The sequence below is a fragment of the Psittacula echo genome, assembly GCF_963264785.1.
Source record: "Psittacula echo genome assembly, chromosome: 14".
Classification (NCBI taxonomy): domain Eukaryota; kingdom Metazoa; phylum Chordata; class Aves; order Psittaciformes; family Psittacidae; genus Psittacula; species Psittacula echo.
This window is the reverse complement of record NC_137750.1, coordinates 389,497-411,818: the sequence shown is the minus strand read 5'-3', so window position 1 is coordinate 411,818 and position 22,322 is coordinate 389,497. Positions and strand designations below refer to the sequence as shown.

Sequence of the window (22,322 nt, the reverse complement as noted above, 5' to 3'; positions counted from 1 at the left end):
GTGCATCACATCAGCTGACTGTCTTTGCTTACTCACAGCTTCCACTATCTTCATTTTATTGTCTTCTGTTTCTTCCTGGAGGCTTTCTGCTGGAGGAATCCTCAATTGTAAATGGACATGTTCAGCTCACTGGCTTCAGTCTCTGCTCTTTGGATACCAGCACTTACCTCCTCCTAGGGTGGGAAGCACATATCCTTTTAGTAGTCAGCATGGAGCCCACGAAGTGGCAGCAGCAGTTTCCAGCTCTTGCTGTGGCCCGAGGTGGTTCCATAGCTGAGGCAGAGGTGTGAACAGTTTCTTCTCTCCAAACAAAAATGCTTACAACCTCTTCTGGACAGACAGAGCATTCTCTATAGTTGCCTACTTCTTGGCACTGCTCAAGCATAGTGTACACTTTTGTATAGAATTATTGGCATGTAACTCTCCTTTAGCCTGTGAAGGAAGCTGCTTTTGCTTTAGGATCTCATAGATGTGAGTCTGGGCTGTTCAGGTGTATTTCTTCTAGACATTATTCATTGCCTCCTCCAGTCCTGACTGCCTGCCAGGCAAAAATGAGGAAATACTACACAGCCACAGATACAGTTCTGCATATTCTGTATAACTTGCATGCATAAGCAGTTCCCCCAGTGAAAGATTTTTTTTACCTTAAACTTCTAAGTAGTATCCCAAGTAATGACTCAGAATGAATTTCCAGTGATTCCCTGTGACCACCAAGGTAATCCAGTGGGTGAAATTTTGTGTGATCTATAGCACGTTGATATGTCTAAGATATGTTCAGAAAAACTTGTTTAAGTGAATTTCATGAACTTGTACTGCATTTTGTTGTTGATGAGGAAGGAGGTGCCAGTGGGAGTCCATAATTGATGGTATCCTCATACAGTGTAATCCTCAGTGTCCTCATCCTGCTTTCTTTTGGTAAAGAAACTGCCACTATAAGATTTGTGTTGGAGTGGTTAGTAATTACCTGGCTAGAGCTCGTCCAGCAAAGTGTTGCTAAAGGTTTGCAGAGGGAGATCTGTAGGAGGGGAGATGACATTTCTGTTTGGACTGTGGCCGAGGGCAGCAGCATCTGTCAGCTGCTGTTGTCTGAAAGATCGGTGGATGAAGGAGGAAGATTGTTCTGTCTTTGCCCAGTGCCGTGCATGTATGATCTGTACATTGATTTCTGGGACTCTGCTGTAATGGCCTTTTAACTTAGTTGAAATTTCAGCATTGTTCCATCCTCTGGACAGCTGCCCAGACTGCTGCTGAATAATGTGTTATTTCTGATACAATGTAATAGAAACCTTCAGAAAAACAACTGAGGAAACCTTGGCCTCTGACAAAGGCCCGTGGGGCACAGGCAGGAAGTGCTGCTCAAGCATGGATTTTAAATTTTTTACAACTTTTTTCTAAGAGTAAGGTCTCAGCCAACTTAATTTGGCCTTTCAAGGTTCTTATGCCATCTCCTTCATTCATTTACCTATGAAGCAGATGACAGTGGGGCAGCAGTGTGCTCCACAGGACAGTGCTCTTAGCAGTTTCTTGTTCCACCGCCTTCTGAGAGCTGAGACTAACACAAGTCAGCATTTCATTTTTTCAGTAGTCCATCAACTGTGAATATGCAGGAGGGTGAAACCCACCAAACTGGCATGGAACTGACTTACTCTTATCTCTGATGCTGTAGGGGAATAAGGGATTAATTATGCTCTGCTTTGACAATGAGCTTTGTACTTCAGCTGGTATTCCTGTGGAGCTCTGAATTCCATTCAATGTTTCAGAAAGTCTGATAGACCAACCTAGCTTTAGATTATCTCATAGGATAACTTGATCAGGCTAAATTAAATAGAAAGGGAACAGAAACTGGCTAATAGGGTATGCCAAACTCTAAGAGAAATGTATGAGATTGAGTAGTTAGAAGTTTGGTAAATTCATAATGCATAATGAGTAAATTCATAATTCATAATGCCTAATGAGTTTCTTGACAGCAAATAAATAATTTGAGCTTAGGCTTCAGTAGACTTACGAAAAGCTACAGACTGAAGGATAGCTGTATTAGCAAAAAATGGTCTAATTCAAACAAGAATTCAAGTGGAAAACTCTGAAAATCTGTAGACCGGGCCAGGTAATCTTGTTGCCCTTGATCTCACAGACTCCACTGTTTCAGTTCTTTAATGCTTCTACAGCTATGGCTTTGGCTTTGACTCTTACACTCCATGTGCCTGTAGTTTATGTAACTGTGAAGTCTATGTGTATATAAAGTTTGTAGCCTGTAAATCCATGCTGAGGTCCAGGGGTTTGTCTCCCAGTGCCCAGTACAGGGGCTGATGTGCTGCTTTTTGTCCATTTTTTTTTTATTTTAACCCTGCCTGTCTCCTCTCACGAGCTCTTTGCCATCACAGGCATTTGCCTTCCTTTTTGTCAGGTGAATGACGACTGCTTTTTTGTGTGCCTCCAAAAATGGATTTAGATACAAGAATCCAGTCTCCCTCAAACCCGAAGACAGGATCACTTTCACCATCATTCTGCTTGTAGAGCTCTGCCTTTTCCTCCCTGTATTTCCATTCAAGTTAACTAGTGTGTATCTTCTTGAAGGCCTGTGAAACAGTAACAAAATAGGACATTCCCTTGCTCACTTGGCAGGCTGAATTTTTTTTTATTATACAGGCTAATGAGTATATTGCCTGAAAGAGATCCCTAATTAGTGTAGGTGCAGATGTGTCCAGCCTGAATGGTAAATGGCTCGGCTTTACTCTACGTTGTAATACTGCCTCCTAATTCACAAGCTTTTTTTATTAAGGAATGACAGAGTGGTCATCTCCACCTCCTCAATTGCAGTGTATCAGCTTCTAGAATGTCTTGGAAGTTCAGGTTGAAACTTTTTCCACCAGTGTGGTAATGTAGTTAATGCACAAAGGGAGTTCTGTGTTGCAGTGCCTGCCCGAGCAGTTTCCAGCCCTGTGGGAGGAGCACTGCAGTCTTCAACCAGAGCATGGGACAGGAGCCCACAAGACAAGTGTGCATCTGTCTGCATTGCCTATTCAGAAAGGCCTTGGAAGAGTGGTTAGGGACACATATGCCTTAAACACTAATTCTGTATAGAGATGTCCAAATTGGGATTCCCACGAATAAGGACCTTCCTTAATTCAGGAGCCTAACGCCAGGTTGATCCTTTCTTTGTACTGGTGATTCTGTGATGAGACTGCTTGTGAGAGATGTGTTCTGAAAGCCCACTGTGTGGTTAAGAATGTGACCTGAATGTCTCACATAGCACCAGTCCACTGGTGTGTCAGCACAGCAAATGTTTCTCATTTCTCTTCTGACTCTGTAAACTCTTCTCTGGCACAGTGAGCAGCGACTGAGCTTTCTGATGGCTTGGGGAAGCTGTAAATGGGAAGGGTTCAGATAAGCAGTTTGAAATTCCATAATAATTAACATTTAGCTTTTTATTATAAGAGGGGCTTTTCAAACAGACCAGGGAACTTGGAATACTTGACAGCTTTAAAGTGTGTGCCTGTGTGAGGGAAGAAGTGAACATTTCCACAAGAGGTGGGAGATGTGGTTCCAAGTTCCCATATTCAAATAAGGCACAGAAGCATTTTTAAACACGGTTCTCCCACACTACTGGCTGGGCTCTTGGGTGCCTGCCACAAGCTTCCCTCCCCCTTGCTTTCTGTGCTAGTTCCAATTCACAAGGCAAGCTAAGTAACATCTGCCAGCTTAGTAGCTTAACTTGACCTGAATACAAGGGTAGTCAGAAATGATGAAAGCTGCTGAAAGTCGTGGTTGATGAGCTGATTTAGAGTTGGAAGATGCTATTCCAATAACATAATGGAAAATATTTTGTTCAAGTAACAAGCAAATGAAATGGGAAGACTTAGCAGGAGAGTTGGAACTACTTTTATTGTCATAATCTGTAGAAGGCCACATTTATGTTAGCCAGCATTCAAGTCCAGCCTCCAAAATGGATATGAAGTTCTTAGCTCTTGTGGTCCCTCTAGAGGACTTGGTGCATGGGAACAGCTAGATAAAGGCAAGCTAGATGTAGCCAAATGTCTAAAGAGATCAAGATGCATATGCTCATGTGATAGGGAAGGTGCCTTAAGAAATGGTATGTTTCATGTATGAACACAGCATAGATGCAAGTGAGCATAAGGGTGGTTGACATAAGGGTAGGCCAAGGCCTCTGCTTCGCATGTGGTCTCTGTTTAGGGATCTGTTAATCTTGCTTATGGGCTCTCTTGTTAATGTTTTGAATGAGAATGTTTCTCCATGGATTGACTAAGTTTACAGCTACTAGCAGTTCAGGGTAGTACTGAGCTGCTAGTTCAGTTTTCAGCACACTGTCCATGTGTGAACTCAGGACTGCAAACTGTAACATAGTTCGTAATGCAGGTTAGGAAATAGAAACTGAGCTTGCAGAGCTCAAGGGGATGTACATGTGCATGCATGAACATGTACATACGCGTGTGTGCATAAGCAGTGAAGGGTCATTGCGAAGTCAAAAAAACCCTGTGTTCAGAATGGGTTTTAGCCCGGTCGGGGCCTTGCTTCAGCTCCTGAGGCCTCCAAGTGTTTCTGGCATTAAAAAAATACCAGGCTTGCCCCCTCTGTTGCAGGGGCAGGGAAGGGCTCGCCCTGGGGTCTCAGGGGCCTAGTGCTGCCTTTGGTTCCTGACCTTGGAGGCACTTTGGGTTTTTGGACTATTACTGTTCAGTAATGCAGACCTGGTATTCTGGGCGCTGGGTTTCCAGTGCATTTCCTTTCAGATCCAGCATAACTTCCAAGGGGGAATATCTGCAGCTGACATTCTAGAAAAACAAGTGTCAGGCAGATGAAGCATCAAGGAAGGAAACCATAAAAGTCTCCTTCCTGGCTTCGGTCCTTCCAGTTGTGTTCAAAACAGCTCTATCTCTGCTAAATTACCTATTTTTATTTCGAATTTACGGAAGGTACACACCTAAGTCAGCTCCAACCTGTGGAGGTTCTGTGGCACAGGCTGAACACAAGAGTATAAGAACACAAATGGCCCCCTCACCCAGCCAAACCCTCAAACTGTAGACCAGAAAGTGGTAATACAGAGTATGCTCTCAGAATGCATTACTACATACTGTACAGTGGTCCACTGTGTTGGCCTTTTGCTTGCTATATGTGCTTGCAAGACTCAGAACTCAACCACAGGATAATTTCTTGTCACTGGCCAGTAAAAGCTGCAGGAGCTGTTGGGGAATTGTTACACACCAACCTAGAATAAATTAAAAAAAAAAAAAACAAAAGACTGATTATGACTAAAACCTGCCTCCGTGGAGGCAAAGTGAGTGGCTTAAACCAGGCACATTTAGCCTAGCAGTGCTCACGAACATACACCACACCTCCTGGTGGTCTGGCCATGTGACGCAGAGGTTTGGGTTGTGGGCAACTACCATCCCCTCAGGGCCTGATGCTCTCAGTTGCAGACAAGCCTTTTGGGATGGGCAGGAACAGTTGCTTTGGACCAGGCCAGGCACATAACTGTCATCGTGCCCCCTGCCTCATGCCTTTCTCCTACCCTTTCCACTTCCCTCCTTCTCTTCACCACTTCCCTTGGAGGAACAGTAGTTTAAGACCTACTGATTTTAGAGTTGTGAGCACTACTGCTACAAAGGTTTTGTTCATAACATGCCAGCTTTGCCAGACCAGGCAGGGCTAGACTGCACAGTTAACAGGCTTCACAATGCATCATTGCTTTGTCCCCTTCAGTAGGCTACAAGTGACAAGAAAGTATTAACAGACCTGCTGCTTTTTGTGCACTGAGACAGTGCCAGTACCTCTGAAGAAAAGCTGCTCACACTGCAGCATATGCTGGAGCATGCAGTGACGGAAACAGCATTCAGCAAACAGGCCACAAGGAGATAAATTTTCAAAGCTGAGCTAAGCTTTAGTTACTTATTCTAGCTTAAGTATGGGATGGCCTGACTTCCATTTTTTAAGTCTATTAAAGACTTGTGTACCACTGCTGTGGGTTTTTTGGACTGGTTTGGGTTTTTTGGCTGCTGACATTCTTTACTGCATCCCAAACACTGTAAGGCTACACAGGCCAAATGCCTAGGGAGACACACAGAGCCCATGGGGACAAAAGGGTAAAAGCCAGATAGGGGTTTTGCATGTATAGAGACCTGTGTCTAGTTTTGACACACTTCTCACAGAACTTATGAGGTGGGAAGGGGAAAGCATGATCATATAGTTAAGTTTGAGACCTTGAGCAGAGAAAAGTTCATGAACTTGGTTCTGACTTAAGTTTCTGACAACCCTCTCTATTATAGAGATTTCATTTTGCCCCAACCTTCGTCTCATGGGAGACAGTTAAGCTTTGTACTGTAGAAAACTAATAATTGTTAATACACAATGTCGTTACAGCAGCATCTTGTACTTTTACATTCACATTTTCAAAGTACAGCTAGATTCTTTTTTGCATTTGAAAACGTGGCCTGTGGAAGCTCAGACAAATGTGATGCGTTTTCTGCTAGTGAAGAAGTCATTGACATTACTGTTTTTAGCACACCAGAAGGCTGGTCTAATACAAGAAATTTATTCCCCAATATTAAAAACAGGAGATGAAGGGTTAACAAACATACAAGAGGCTGATTGTGATGGCAGCTTATATAGGTTGCCCCCACCCAAAAAATGCAGCATTTTCATTCTTTAAAACACAGCATGAGAAATTTAATTGTACCCTTTTTATTTCAAAAGCAGGATAATTCCCTGAGAAAGCAGTATTTTACTTAAAACTTTTCAAGAACTTACTTAAAATAAATCTGCAGAACAAGTTTGCTCAGCTGACAGTGAGCTGGAGACGGCACGTTCCTTGGCCCAGGGAAGCAGAGGTCTGGCAGAGCTCTTTAACCGGGCATTGTCAAAGCTTCAACACTGCACTGTCACCAGCCTCCTTCAGTACAGCAGTCTCCCCCACATCTACATCTCCTCTCCGATTGACCTCTGGGTTTTGAATTACTCTTTGACTACTCTGCCATGAAAGGGATTTTTCATATTTGGTCTTAAAAAGTAAGCCATGACCTGAAGAAGCAAGAATGGGGAAAAACAAACAAACCAACCTGAAATGAGATGACTGCACTGGTAAACAGAACAGCTCATTCCTTGCAGTTGCAAAGAATGGGTTCTCATAGTCTGGAAACTGCACCCCATGGCTGTAGATTTTAACACTGCCAGCTCCTCCCCTCCTCTTCCCCCCTCCCCCCCCAAAAAAAAAACCAACCAAGTTTAAATCAATGAACACACACAGGAGATGAAACATTTGCTCAGTGACTTGAAGGAAGCTGCACTTACCTGGGCAGTCTGCTGTTGCTTTGAATGCACTTTTCTTACAGCAGCCTCGGCACATGTTAAACACACATTTATTGCCCTGGGGTGGGGGATAAAGAAGCTAGGATCAGTCAAAATAAAATTATTAGCGTTTACTACAGTAAGCAACACCAATACAGCTCTGCCCATTCAGACCTTGGAAAAATATCGTGAACTTGTGTATTAGGCAGTCACACCTCAGTCTAATGAAGATGACAGAACTGATGTTGTATGTGGCGGGAGCCCCAGCTATCAACTCTACATAGAGAACAAAAACCAAAACCGAAAAACAATACCCCAAACCAAGACAAACAAAAATTCCAGATTCAGCTTCTGCCTGAGCTGCATAACACAAGCAGGTAAGTGCCGTCAGCACTTTGGAACAGCACTGTGACGTTTATCGCATGTGAGCTGCCTGTAGTTCTCTCCAAAAGTAGATGTGAAGCATGGTGCCTGACATGTTTGCTACCATCTGTAGCTATGCCTAAAGTAAATGTTACCACAGGAATTATTTCCCTACTTGCAGCTTAAAAATGTACCTGAGTATACATTAAAATATAATGTATGACCCTTAGGGGACAGCACCAGTTGAGTCTTGGAAAGCTGACACTTGCATTTAGCAATCTGGGTGGCTACAGTGCTTTGGTTCATGCTTTGTTTTGTTTTCCCTGAATTCCATGACACAGCTTAGAAACACATGATCTTGGGGAGGGAAATAAAATAGGCCCAGTCACAAGATTTCAAGGGCTGTCTGCACCATTACAGTGATGTAAGAGCAAAACAAAAATGAGACTAAGCCCAGCTTCAGACAGGTCTGTTGACGCATCAAGCACTGTCACCTGGATTAGCAATGAAACAGGGTGGCTTATGAAAGCAGGCCAGCTGAGTGCTCAGTGTTCTCCCAGCAGTGAACAGAGCAAGAAATACACTGTCTCCTGTAGCTGCAGCTCCAAATTGAGCCCTAGCTGCTGGTTTTAAGGTGCTACAACTGTTACAAAAAGGAACACCACCACATGCTGTAATGCTACTTTTTCAGCTAGAACTCAAAATTATTGCTTGCATTTTACACCCTGCTTGCTAATATACCTTGCATGCCCAGGTATATTAGCAGCAATAAATATACTCTGCTCATACAGTTTAGCAACATCTCCCTGTCAAGGAAATACCTATGGTCCCCAAGAGGAAATAAACAAAAATCCCCAACCAAACAAGACCCCAATGAACTCTTTTCACATATAAAATATTTCAAGTTTCAAAAATACATATGCTGTACACAACCTGGAAAACAATTTGTTTAACATCACTAATGGCGAAAGTTGATGTGAATCTGCTAGCAAAAACAGAGCTGAGAAAAATGAGCTCATTCTTTTTCTGATTAAGGGCATAGATGCAAAAGCAAGAGATTGCTGCCTGACACTTGCTACAGGCTATACTGCCATGACATTGAAAGTATTTGCATTAGTAATTACACCAGTTATTAAAATTCTCGATCCTTGCAGAAAACCACCACCCACCACTAACCGTAGTAAAAGGGGGTTTGTTTAGAATTTCACAGTAGAATATATAGTGTAATTACTGGGAGTCTGGAGATTTGTTTCCAGGAGATCTTGGGAAGTTCATCTGACACACTCAACTGCCTTAGTGATAAATACCCTCCGCAGTAAGACTGCACTTTTTTGGAAAGGAAGACAAATGATCTCAAAGACCCTACGTATGGTAGTGGTTTTTGTGCAGCACCTTTACCTCTGCTTATGGTTAATAGTTAAGAGGCTTTTGCCCAAGTATGAACTGACTTTTCCCCCCTATGTATCAGCAGGACTTGGTATGTGTGCATTACTGAACACTGTCATGGACCTACCTCAGGATTCAGAATCACAGAATAGTTTGGATTGGAAGTGACCTTTAAAAGTCATCTATTCCAACCACCCTGCAGTGAGCAGGGACATCTTTCTCTAGATCAGGTTGCTCAGAGCCCCATCCAACCTGACCCTCCCTGGAATGGGCCATATACCACCTCTCTGGGGAACCTGTGCCAGTGTTTCTCCACCCTCATGGTAAAAAATTACTTCCGTATACCTAGTGTGAATCTGCCCTCTTTTAGAGTAAAACCATGAACTCTTGCCCTATTGTAACAGACCCTACTAAAAAGCCTGTTACCACCTTTCTTGTAAGTCTTCTTTCAGTACTGAAAGGTTACAATAAGGTCTCCCCAAAGTCTTCTCTTCTCCAGGCTGAACAACCACAGCTCTCTCAGGCTTTCCGCACAGAGAGGTGCTCCAATCCTCTGACCACTTTTGTAGCCCCCCTCTAGGCTTGCTGCAACAAGTCCATGTCTTTCCTGTGCTGAGGACTCCAGACCTGGATGCAGTACTTCAAGTGAGGGCTTGCTAGAGCAGAGCAGAGGGGCAGAATCATGTCCCTTGACCTACTGGCCATGTGCCTCTGGATGCAGCCCCAGATACAATTTGCCTTCTGGGCTGCAAGTGCACATTGCCTGCTCATGTCCAGCTTTTCATCCACCAGCACCCCCAAGTCCTTCTCCCCAGGGCTGCTCCTAATCCCCTCAGCCCCAGTCTGTATTGATACCAGGGGTTGCCCCAGCCCAGATGCAGGAACTTGCATTTGGCCTTGTTGAACTTCATGAGGTTCACATAGGCCCAGTTCTTGAGTTTGTCCAGGTCTCTCTGGAGGGCATCCCTTCCCTCAGGAGTGTCAACCGTACCACTCAGCTTCATGTCATCTGCAAACTTGCTGAGGGTGCCCTCTATCCCACAGACTTACGTCACTGCTGAAGACATTAAACAGTACTGGTCCCAGTGTGGACCCCTGTGGGATGCCACTCATCACTGTTCTCCATTTGGACATTGAGCCATTGACCACTTCATGGACATTTAATTTCCATTTAACAGAAATGCTCTAATGGACCACTGGCATTGACTTACCTTAGGGTTTCCACATTGATCACATTTTGCATATTTGGCTAGAAGAAGAGAGAGGATTTCAGCAATGGTATTTTCATGTTGAAGAAAGTAAACCAACCCAAACAAAGCAGCACCAGCTTGGCACTTCTCTAGTGAGAGAGACTTTTTAAAATTAAAATACAGTACCTCAAAGAAGAGTGTAAAGGTCAAGGACTTTTTAAGTGCCTCTAAGCTAAATCAAAACATGGAAAATTTTAATTCTCAAGTGTAAGAGAGGAGGACAACTGCTTGAAAGGTACAGGCAATTTCAAATATTAGTGACAGCTAAAATTCAGTTTGTAAAAGCATTCTGATCTTAAACAGATGATTATAGTGGATCAGTGACCTATTTCTTTAATCCTTGTTTTCTTTACTAATGAACATAATCTGAATCACATTGCCTACCACCGAAATTTCCCAGTGATCCTCCCTATTTTAAGGAATTTCTACAACTACATGAACAAGGGAAATAAACAGTGGCTATCTATGTCAAATGTGATATCAGCAACTTTCCATGCATTAATCCAATAAATGGAACTTACGTTTTAAAGATGGATCAAAGCTTTTATTTGGATTTCTCAACTTCTTTTTTTGTTTATTCTTTGACAGAAGCTCGGCATTTCCATCTTCCTCCTCTTCCAAAGCACGTTTTCCTCGCGCACCTTTTTCACTGGCTCCATTCTCCTTGCATCTCTTCTTTGGCCTGAAACAGGGAATATCATCATAAATTGGCTGTAGTGAACAAGCAGGTGATCCCCAGATGCTGTTGTGGTTTACTTAAATCTGGGTAAACTCTAAACTTTTCTATTAGGCTGAGAAATTTGGGGCTTAGGCTGAGAAACTTGGGGCTGTTCAGCCTGGAGAAGAGAAGGCTGTGTGGAGACCTCATAGCAGCCTTCCAGTATCTGAAGGGGGCCTACAAGGATGCTGGGGAGGGACTATTCATCAGGGACTGTAGTGATAGGACAAGGGGTAACGGGTTAAAACTTAAACAGGGGAAGTTTAGATTGGATCTAAGGAAGAAATTCTTTACTGTAAGGGTGGTGAGGCACTGGCATGGGTTGCCCAGGGAAGTTGTGAATGCTTCATCCCTGGTGGTGTTCAAGGCCAGGTTGGACAGAGCCTTGGGTGGCATGGTTTAGTGGGAGGTGTCCCTGCCCACGGCAGGGGCGGTGGAACTAGATGATCTTAAGGTCCTTTCCAACCCTAACTATTCTATGATTCTATGATTCTGGCGAAATTACAGGGAAGTGTCACTGCCCATAGAAGTGGAATAGAAAAAAGTGAACTTTTTTGTTATCATTGGCTATTAGTAACAGACACACTGTCTTCAGCCCAATTTTCACAACAGAAAGAGAGTAAGTTATCTGAGAAGTCCATCCATACAACACAAGCATCCTTTATAGAATACAATTTAGTTCTCATCTTTGCTACCCTGGCAGTTATCAGCAACATCCATGTTACATATAAAAATAAAGTACTGTCAGGTAGCGTATTTGTTGCTCATCAGATTCTCTTTCTGCTCTGCAGAGGAATTACTGGTTTTTACTTTCCAGAGAGAGAAAAATCTGAGAAGGCTCTAAAGGAGAAGATGCATACAATGAGCAATATCCCCATGAACAAAGCAATAATCTAGAAAAAAAGAAATGAGAACAAAACCAATCCAAAGTCTTAATTTATTTTCAAATTAATATAAGCTCCTAGAACAGATTTGGGTGGCCCTGTACTGATAGGATAGGTGGGAAAGGCCTATGGGTCTCTGTCCATGTTAAAATAACTAACTTACCCTGGTCTGATGTATGGCTGACAGATCCAGTGGAAGAAAGGCAACCCTTCTTTTGGCTTTTCTCCTTCTTTCTGATTAGCTATTTCTTCCTGCAGTATAGAGTTACAGTCAGTTTTCCTGAAGTTCTCACGCAACACTCTTAAATAATACTTCAAACTTCAGGAAACCACAAATTGGAATTTAAAGTGACAGTTACTGACAGTTAAATATAGGCAAAAAACTTCTACTAAGAGAGATTAATTGAAGCAGACTTGTAACTCTTAAATCCTGTGTAAAACTGTTCAGACTTCGGGGGTTGCTACTGTAGTAAACTACCAACATCAAGGTTGGTAAGCCACAAAGTTTCAATGAAGTGACTAACAGACATCAACTGTATGACATACAAGGTAAGTTCCCACCAAGTGCAGACGGTGTTGTTCTGGGAGATTAGGACCCATCTTAGTACCTGGCATCGTAGTTTCAGCTCCCTGTTGACATCTACAATGCCCTCTAGAGTCTTCACTTTTGCTAATTCTTCACGCAGTTGCTGGTAAACTTGAAGCCTGAGGCAAATCCCAAACATCAAGTCATTTTATTCATTATTTCTACACTGAGATCAACTGAAAATATATTTATAAAAGCTTTTCACAGATTTCTCTTGCTGCACTTGCCTTTGGTAGAAGCTTATCTTCTTTTGTGTAAGTCCAGAGAAAACCACACCTACCCACTTACTCTTTTCCAAATAAATACTTGACACACAACCAAGGTACTTTGAGATAAGCTAACATGAATACACAGTGCATCAGCTACTCCTCAGTAACTGCCCATGGCCATGCTCTTACTCCACAATAAATGAAAGACAAGTTGCCTCACACTGAACAAGGAGTTAGTTAACTCATGTTTGCCACAAAGTGCCTATGTGCATCTGGGCAATTACCACATGGTAGTTGACATACTGTGAGCTCACACCCTAGTTATCTTATGGTAAGTCATTCATTCCCCATGCCCTGTTTTCCAGATATGCAGTGAAGGGTAAAGGCCTCAGCCCACATTCTGTCCAGCCAGGTCCACGAAAGAAAACCTTACAGCATACTCATTCTGGCCAAACAAATCCTTGTCTAGAAAACCCAGACACTTGCTAAGCAAGATGAGCCCTGAAAACATGAAGAGTTCTCTGGAGATACTCACGTGTGATGCCAGAGCTTGAAGAGATGAGCCCTAACATAAGACAATGGACAAGGGTACTTCTGCACTATCTCCAGATACTCCTCAGCCATCTCCCACACCAATGGGTTTCGGCCCTCAAACAAAGCTGGGTTATGGAGATTACCTTCTAGGGAATGAAAAGAAATACTCAAACTTCCATTTCAGGATTGAAACAGAAAACAAGAACTAGGCTCTGGAGCTTGATCAGCTCTGTTGTGATTCCACCAGCCAGACACAGGCACATCACCCATGTACTCAAAGAGGAACACAGGGTACATAAAACTCTAGTCTGACCTCAGGATACTACATGTGACTATACAGTTCTTAATTGAGCCAAATAGCTCATATCTAATTAAAGTACATTTTCCAGAAAGGCATCCGATCTTAACACAAAGACAGTAAAAAAAATTGACAAATAGAAAAATCATTGCTTTTGTTGCCCAGTTGTTAAATACTTGGACAGTGGATGTCTTATCTTATGTCTGTCTTAACATTCATCTGGTCTAAGTTTACAGATACTGTTTCTCACTACGCTTTTCTCTATTAGCTTCAAAAGCTTCTGTATTTTCTAAGAATAAGATTCTACAACCTCCCAGAAAATGTTTCATTGATTTAACTGTGCAAGTGATTGAAAGCTTTTTCTGATGTCTGTCCTAACTCTTCCTGTAGGAAGCTATGCCAATTCTTTCTTGTCCCAACCCAACATGAAACATCTACAGGAATATTAATCAGTGGATGCACGTCCTGCATCAAGATCCATTCAAAAACTGTTGCATTGATTAACAGATGTCATGAAAATATTCCAGGACAACAGGAGTTCCATATGCCTTTGTCAAGTAGTTAGATTTGAGCTGTCCACTCAATGGTACTAGAAGTCCAGCATAGCAATTCTTACATATTTTAAGTGATTCCTGGTCCTGGTAAGAGATGGCCAGTCTAAGAAGAGGGAGAATGGCCACTCAGCTTTCAATCAAAGCTGTTCACCAAGTCAGTCTGACATAAGCTTTTAATGAATGTATATGGGGCTGCTAAGAGAGTAAGAAATAGTTTGTATATGTATTCTCACCTGAGTAAAAATTCATTTTATTTACCTGCACTCATGACACCATGCACTCCTGTCTTACGGATACATTCTTCAACATCACTGAGACACTGGATGTTTCCATTTGCAAATACAGGAATGCTTACAGCTTTTCTATACCAGTGAATAAAACAGATGCATAAAATTGAGAATTAGAGTCAACCCAGCAATTCTACTGCTGTCACACACAGACTTGTTTGCTCTTTAATCCACTTAAAATCTACCTTCATCATCTGTTAGCAGAATTCCAGCGAGATGAGCACTGCTCACTGACCTGACAGCCTGAATGTGCTCCCAGGACGCCACACCAGCAAGCGGTCCCTTCTGTTCTTTAGTACGGCCATGCACAGTCAGCAGCTAGAACACAAAGTTACATTTACTTTTCATGTGCATGAACCACTGGACAAACCAACTGACAAAAATTTCCTTTCACCCCATACACTTCATGGATGCCACTGAATATTTTAACAGTGCAATGACTTTGGTATCACAGAAAGGTGTCAGCAGCACACCTACCATGGCATGGTCTTGGGCTTCTTACAGCTTGCTATTCCAGAGCATGACAAGATCGTATCTTGGGAGAACCTACAGATTTACTCCTCTATTGGCTCCTATTCGTGATTCACTTTGGAATTTGTGGTATATTGATCTGGCTTGCTCCTCAGCAGAAGGTCTGAACACTGTCAGTTTTGGTTCTAACCACAGTGTCTCTTCCTATTTAACCAGAGTTAACTCCTAGAAAGCTGCCTATTTCCTCAACAGTGGCAGTCATCTTTGATACTAGGTTTTTATTATAGCCCTGTGGATTTCATGCACTCCCACTGCCTCCTGCAGCACTACGTTAGACTGAGATGCTCAGCCAGAGTGAAGGATGCCACCCTGTGCAGTGATTACAAGAGAGACTCTGAAATCATGATGTCTTCTGTATCACACTATTGGCCTGCTGCCTACAACGGCAAATATATAAAGTCTCTCTGCATCCCATTTTTCCTGTTTGTAAAATGACGCAGCCTATTCATCTCCACCGTAATCCAAGATTTGGTCACCAGATGCTTTACAAAGAGATGCCTGTCCAATGCAAGAGTACAGGGAGCAGCTGCCACCTTACCTGGCATCCAGCCTTCTCCAGCATCTGTGCATACTTCACTGTCTTGTCAATTTCTGGGAAAACGCGGATTTTACATGTGATGGGAACAGAGAGCTTCTCATTAGCCAGTAAAACTGGGGAAGATTGAAAAGACATATAAGTGGGCTGCACAATGCTATGAAAAGTGCCTACTCTCCTCAACATCCTCAAGATACTAGGTGTGGTATGGAAAAAGCCTGAAAAGTTAATGCTAGGCAGTTCTCACAGCTTAAACAATCAGCAATGTCCTCTGCAATCCTTATTGCACAGGTTAATCAAGTAATAGTAAAACATGAAGCACAAAATCTGCATTCTAACAAAAAGACATAAAATAGTCAACGTTTAACAGTCCTAATGCTTCTGCCACATCAAACCTTCACTTTCAAGGACCATCCTCTCAAATCTTCATCATTGATACGGGTTTACCGTAATCACAGCCTATTGTACTGCTCCTACTCTGCCAACAACATTAATACTCTCTTGTCTACCTTTCCTATAAGAGATGCTTTGCTTCTTTCCAAATCTTCACACAAACAGTCATGACAAGTAGAGTCCTGTCCATGGCCAACAGAGGCTTATCAACTGAGTTTGACAACTGTGGACCCAGTTTAATAGTAAATGTAGGTTACAGAATCAGGATGAAATCTAGAACATGTTAAACTCCCATAGTGTTTACACAGTGCATGAAATTGGAAAACTACTGTAAAGACTGCTAACAAAGCCAACAGAAAAAAACTGAGCAATGGCATGCTTGAAATTCTCTTTACTTCCAGAGCTTGGATGTATAATATAGCCACCTGCTGTGTTCTAACTCAAATCCTAGGAGCCCTATTGATAGGTACTTTCTATCACCCTTTCAAAGTAACAATTAAGGTGTGTACAGGCATAAGCAGAAAAGAATACTCCATCATATCAGAAAAGGATGGGGGAGAAGGAGGAAGAGGAAGCTCTGACCACCTTTTATACAACAGCCTAATAAGACAATTCTCTTACTAGACAGCCTGGATTCTCACCCAGCTGGATGACCTGGGGTCTCTTCTCACCTTGAGGCTGTTCTGATTTGTACCTTTCACTTCTAAGAAAGATGCCCTAACAACCACATTACACGCTGGGCAGAAAAGCACTGTCTAGCCTTCCAGGGTCTCAGCAGTCTTCATGCCAAACATCATTCAAGATTCCCTGGACCACAGGGAACGCAAATAGAAGTACTCTAGCTTCACAGAATTCAGACACTTGCTCTGAAGTGGGGTGAAAGCACATTCTCAGCTATACTCAATGACTAAAACCTTGCTTTTTAAATCAATTCTGAATGTATCAAAGAGAACAAAAAAAACCCAAAACTGTTCACAACTGCTACCAGTAGTCTGAAAACAACCTACACAAATTAGAAGAGAAGCATAACTTGCTATGGTGCGGACAGAAAGGTATGCTGAATTGAACAGAAAAGGGCAGCTGTGGCTTCAAGTAGAAAAACTCCTGGCTCCTGAGAACTTCAAAGTGAAAAAGTAAGGCACTGGGAGTTCTGCTGTTTCATAGAATCCCAGACTGGTTTGGGTTGGAAGGGACCTTAAAGATCATTTGTTTCCAATCCCTGGCCACAGGCAGGGACACCTTCCACTTGAGCAGGTTGCTCCAAGCCCCATCCAACCTGGCCTTGAACACTGCCAGGGATGGGGCAGCCACAGCTTCCCTGGGCATCCTGTGCCAGGGTCTCAGCACCCTCACAGGGAAGAATTTCTAGGCTCTAGAAAAAGTCTATAAAGAATTTCCAACTCTAGTTTCTAGAGCTGGAGAGATATTAAGCCATCATTAGACTGGGGCTTCACTGACTAACTTTCACCTAAAGTGTTTCAGGTACTAAAGTCTTTTAGCAGACCTAGAATAAGTCTGTAGTGGGATACTACCAAGAATTTTGAGGGTGCCACTCGAATACAGTAAGAAAGAAAGAAAAAAAACCCACCCAAACCAAACCAACAAAACACAAACACAACCCTCCCCAAAGAAACATGCTGCACCTCCTTTCTGCCAAATCCATACACCTCCTCTCAGTAATGAGTTCATCCTATTCCCTCTCAAAGTGAAGTCTCTGTAAACTGAGGCCTCTTTAAAGACTTACTCATTCTCTGAAGAAGATCCCATTCCTCTTGCAGAAATGCTCCGTAGTGACCTATGATAAAATAACATGACAGACTTCTAGAGAAGACCAAGATTCATAAACATTCACATACAAAGATCCAGACACTCATATGCCTCTGGAAACAGAGTTGCTCTGCCCTGCCCAAACTGGAAGAGTTGAGTCATTCTGTTCCCCATGCCACCCTAGATTTACAGGACAAACAATGAATCCCCACACCCTGCTTCCACTGCTGCTCCCTAAGGCTGTTGTGTTGACACTAGCAGCTCAAAGTCCAGCTTTCAGGGGTTTATATCAAGTGTATAAAAATTCCCTTCAGGATAAAACCCAATCAGATTGAAAGATCTATTTGCTCTGTACACCACTGATCACTTCCTATTAGTCTTTGAAAGACATTTTAGAAGAGGAATGAGCAGTTACTGAACAAATCTCAACATCCTAACTTATTCAAAATTTTCAAACACTGGTTCTGGTTTTCAAACATAGCTATCTTTGCAATACCTCTTAGGGATCCAGTAGGTGTTATCCCTTTATATGCTAATGTGAATAAACTCCATGCAAGTATCAAGGAAACAGGAGACTCTATGTTCCTGCATAACATAATTTTAAATGCAGTGTTGCAAAATTGGTTTCATTTGGTCCTCTTGGTGTTTCACTAGCAACATTCACATTTGAAACATACCATTTCTCTATTTATGCAGGGTTCAGATTTGCACGTACCTCTCTTTGCAATCATTTGGGGGCAACCCAAATTTAGGTCTATGGCATCGCAATAATCCTGAGCCAACAGTGCTGCCTGGACAAATACTTCAGGGTCATTGGCACAGAACTGAGAAAGACAAAAAAAAAATTGAATAATTAGGCAATAGCTTTCTTGAAGTACTGACAACACATTATGATAGAATTATGAAGCAATCTACTTGCTACAGAAAACAGGCATAATATGCATAGTTAATAACAGCAAACACCATTTCCCAAAAAAAGAAAACCCACCACAGACAAAAACTGTGACACTCACCTGCTAAAGGTCCTCAAACTTCAAACGAAAAAATGAGAAAGATGAGCATTCGAGAGGCAAACAAATATTTATAGAATATTTGACATGTAATATCCAAGAAAAAGATGGAACAACACTTAAGATCCCCTGTAGAACAAACAGCTATAGCATTTAATACATAAAGGTAGTGCAGAAGAAAAGAGTTACCTGTGGTGTCTCTGGGTCTTCAGACAATTCAAACTTTGTAGATACAACTAAGTACCACTGCCTCTCAAATGAATTCAAGTTAGTGTGGAATGTGAAATAGACACACTGGGGTGATAGTCAAATGCTCAGTCTTAAATATAATTAATATTACATGTAAAACAGTCAAAAAATCCATTTATTAAGAAAAAAATAGGTTAATTTGAAGCTGCTTTGTTGAATAGGATAATAACAGACTATTATTCTCATTTATGGTTTAAACAGATTTTCTTAAATTAATTATTAACAAAAACTAATGCCATCACACCTTTAAATAACATGGATTTAAACTCAAACACACGTGAGCAGAAGATGTCACTTAAGTGCTACAGCACTATGTAAACTATGTAACCAAAATAAGAAAAGGCATTTCCTTCTCAGATGTTTAAAACAGTAGAAAGCCTCCAACCATGCCACATCAGTGAGGATTTTTACACAGTAAAACCCCCAACCCACAGAGCTGGCAGGGCTCAGACATACCTCTGCTTAATCTGTTTCCAAGAGTCTGTGACCAAAACCCAAACCTGCCCAGAAATATTGCAGAACTCGGTAAGGATTGCTGTACTGGGTCAAGCGAAGATCTAGTTAGCTCTGTGCCTTATGTCCAATAGTGGCCACTGCAAAGGATAATGTAGCAAGCTCACAGTAACTGCCTCTCTTCAGGTAGGCTTGCCCAGAACACAGAGTTTCCTGAGCTGAAGATCTGTGTTCAAAAGGCTTAGAGCTTCCTCTGCCACCTGTATTTTTCTGTGGCAAAAGAAAGTACCTCTCTTAGAAAAAGGAGAATATACAAAGCTTTACTGAGACAGAACAAAGGTCCACCTCATCCTGCTCTGACAATGGTCAACAACAGATGACTAGGGAACAGCAGAAACTGAACCTTTGGAAGAAAACATCTTCTTTGGAAGCAGAAGTGGTGTTTGCTGCACCTAATGACCCTCAAGAGAGTTTTCCTTCATTTGTTTTCTAAACTCATATAATCTTTCAGCATCCATCACAGTAATAATTTCCAAAGTTTATCGCTACCTTTATTTAACATTTGTTTCCCATTCATCTACAAGCCAGTCTTACTTTCAGACTTCTCTCTCCCTTCTAACTGCTCCACATGTGGAAACCACACCATTCCTCTGCTCATGCTGGCTGTCTTTCCCTGCATTCAGCTCTGCAGCCCTCTCTTTCTTTGGGATGGAGTGGAGGGACATACCTGAACCTCACAAGGTACTCAAGAAGCAGAAACAACACAAGCTTTAAAGTGTCTTATCTTCCTTGCATATTTTTTCTATAGCTATGCACTGAGCTCATTGCTTCAGAGTACTACTCAAAAATCTGTGATCCTCCCTGAATGGTATCACATCTGGAACAACCCGTGACTCTAGAAGACCAGCTACAACTTATGTTTAAAGATGAGGTGTAGAGGACTGAAACCCTGTGAGAAGTCTAGTGCTCCAGGCCCCTGTGGTTAAGATAATCAAATCCTCTTTGCTACACAAAGGATAAACAGAAAAACACACCTTCATGAGCTAAGTACTGTTAGCAGTATTTAGGGGAAGAAAATGAGATTTCTGTCATCCCATATAACCAGGCATATATATATACCCACATACAAGTAACAGTGACTGGCGTGAACTCATGAGCATTTGGAAAACGTCTGGATTTGTTAACACAAACGGGGTGGATGACAAGGGTGTATTTGGCAATGCCAACTTGCTTTCGTAGCGCTACCCAAGAGAGCACCTCAAGAACCCCGCGGAGCCTTTCATGGCAGTGCCTGCCGCCGCTCCGGCGCTGGGGCTGACCGGGAAGGCGCCGCCGCTCGGGGAGCGCAGCGGGGCGCCGGGTCGGACGCCAGTGGCAGCACTCACCTGCACGATGAGAGGACGGTCCTCGGGACAAGCCTCGTCGTAGAGGTTCTCGCGGCGGTAGTTAGCGTCCCTGAGGAAGACCTGGGCGTGCAGCATCGGCGTGTAGCAGAGCTGGGCGCCGTGGCGGCGGCTGAGCAGCCTCCAGGCCAGTTCGCTCTGGTCAACCATGGGCGCCACCACGTAGTGGGCGCTCCGCAGCGTCTCCCTCCAGAAGGCCTCCCCACGCAGCTTCGGCATCTCTCGCCCGCCCGCCCGCGCGGCGCTGCGGCAGCTGCCGCCCCTCGCGGCCGCACCGGTGCTCGCAGCCGCCGCCTGAGGCCCGAAGGCGGGCGCTATCGCGGGGCCCTGTCAGGGCACGGCGGCGGCCAGACGGTGCCACCGCCATCTCGCTCCGGTCGGCTCCGCAGTGCAGCCGCGGCGGCGTCCCCTCCGGAAACCGCGGCGCTGCAAGGAGGGGCCGCGCGCTGAACAGTCCAGGCAACCGCAGGGCCGGCGTGTGGGGCGGGGAGGTCGCGCTGCCATCTTCCATTGCCTTCACTTCCAGAGGCATAAACAACCCATTCTGATACTTTAAACATGCGGCCTCTCTAATTCTCCTTCACCCACCCCCATCTCTTAAGCACCTGCTCCAGAATTTGTTTGAGGTTTGGCTTTTTTTTTCCCTTTCTTTTGAGCCGAGTTGCCGGCAATGGGCCTGATCTTCACTGACAGTAAAGTAACTAACTGCAGGAGGAAAACACCTGCTTCTTTTATCACTAGTCTACCTTAAATGTTTTGGGTTTAACTTGACCTCCCCCTTAGCACTGGAAAGCTTCTCTACTTGAGCAGTCTGGTAGTGCTGTTCAGACACCAGTTATTGCATATTTTAGCTATTGTCTTTGGCAAGACAGGCGTATTTTCTTTCTCCTCAGGGAAATGGTAGAATAGAAAACAAAAGAATAGCTTTCTTATTTTTCCTATTAAAGCTATATTGCAGATTTAAGGTATACTGCCCACGATTTCAGAGTAGCAATGTGTTTGTGAACCTATTAAGTTTACAGGGCCAACAGGGCACTGTGTTTTTCAGTCTCAAGATTAAGACCAGCCTGGTGTAGAGAAGCCTATGAGAAGCTAGCTGACAAGCAGAATGGAAAATGAGTAGCTGTTGACAAGAGAAGCTCCCACTTCAGTTTCATATAGAAGGGTAGATGCGAAGGACTTCAGCCCTCGTCTTCTCAAGACAAGCAACTGTAGTTTTCAATTTTGCAGAATGTATATTACCATTCCACCTATGCCTATCTGATGGACTAGTGAGAAACAAGAAGCAATACCAGCACTAGTTAAGGTTTTTATTTTTGGCACACTGTCTTCCGCAGCCAGTTGCAGAATGGGATACAGGGCAGTAGCTTATAGTTACACAATTATGGTGGTGGTGGGGGAATCAAACCCAAAACAACCTTCTGCTTTTCAAATTGCAACCAAAGCAACATTGAGATCATATAGACTGTTAAGAAGTCCTTGAGGAACTTCTATTACTAAACCTAGTTATCTTCAAGCTTTGCTTAGATGAGACCATGAACTTTTATCTTTATACAGAGCACTCATCCACCTCCTAGGCCAACAGCTGGAACAGCAATTAGTCCTTGCTCCCT

The 22,322-nt window shown here is 43.1% G+C and overlaps 1 protein-coding gene across 2 annotated transcripts; it reads right to left on the bottom strand.

Moving 5' to 3' along the window:
- Positions 1–3,954: 3,954 nt before the first annotated feature.
- Positions 3,955–21,041, bottom strand: DUS1L (dihydrouridine synthase 1 like). 2 transcript variants are annotated; one of them, XR_013958017.1, is made up of 14 exons: positions 20,692–21,041; positions 18,310–18,418; positions 17,572–17,622; positions 15,438–15,550; positions 14,604–14,686; positions 14,340–14,443; positions 13,231–13,375; positions 12,509–12,605; positions 12,064–12,152; positions 10,820–10,980; positions 10,260–10,297; positions 7,303–7,378; positions 6,763–7,032; positions 3,955–5,224 (listed from the first exon to the last, which is right to left on the bottom strand). XR_013958017.1 is itself a non-coding variant. In XM_080629674.1 (13 exons), the coding sequence occupies exons 1-13, from the start codon at positions 20,926–20,928 to the stop codon at positions 6,872–6,874; spliced, it is 1,464 nt and encodes a 487-aa protein (XP_080485800.1). In that variant the 5' UTR covers positions 20,929–21,041; the 3' UTR covers positions 6,552–6,871. The 2 variants fall into 2 exon arrangements, 1 of the variants encoding a protein (XP_080485800.1); XM_080629674.1 differs by lacking the exon at positions 3,955–5,224 and having other exon boundaries at positions 6,552–7,032.
- Positions 21,042–22,322: the final 1,281 nt, after the last annotated feature.

Coding starts and splice junctions, on each gene's coding strand:
- DUS1L (XM_080629674.1), bottom strand. CDS start 20,928: ATGCCGAAGCTGCGTGGGGAGGCCTTCTGGAGGGAGACGCTGCGGAGC. Junction 12,606..13,230: donor TTCAAGCTCTGGCATCACAC/GTGAGTATCTCC, acceptor GATTTGCCTCAG/GCTTCAAGTTTACCAGCAAC. Junction 12,153..12,508: donor AGCTGAAACTACGATGCCAG/GTACTAAGATGG, acceptor TCTATACTGCAG/GAAGAAATAGCTAATCAGAA.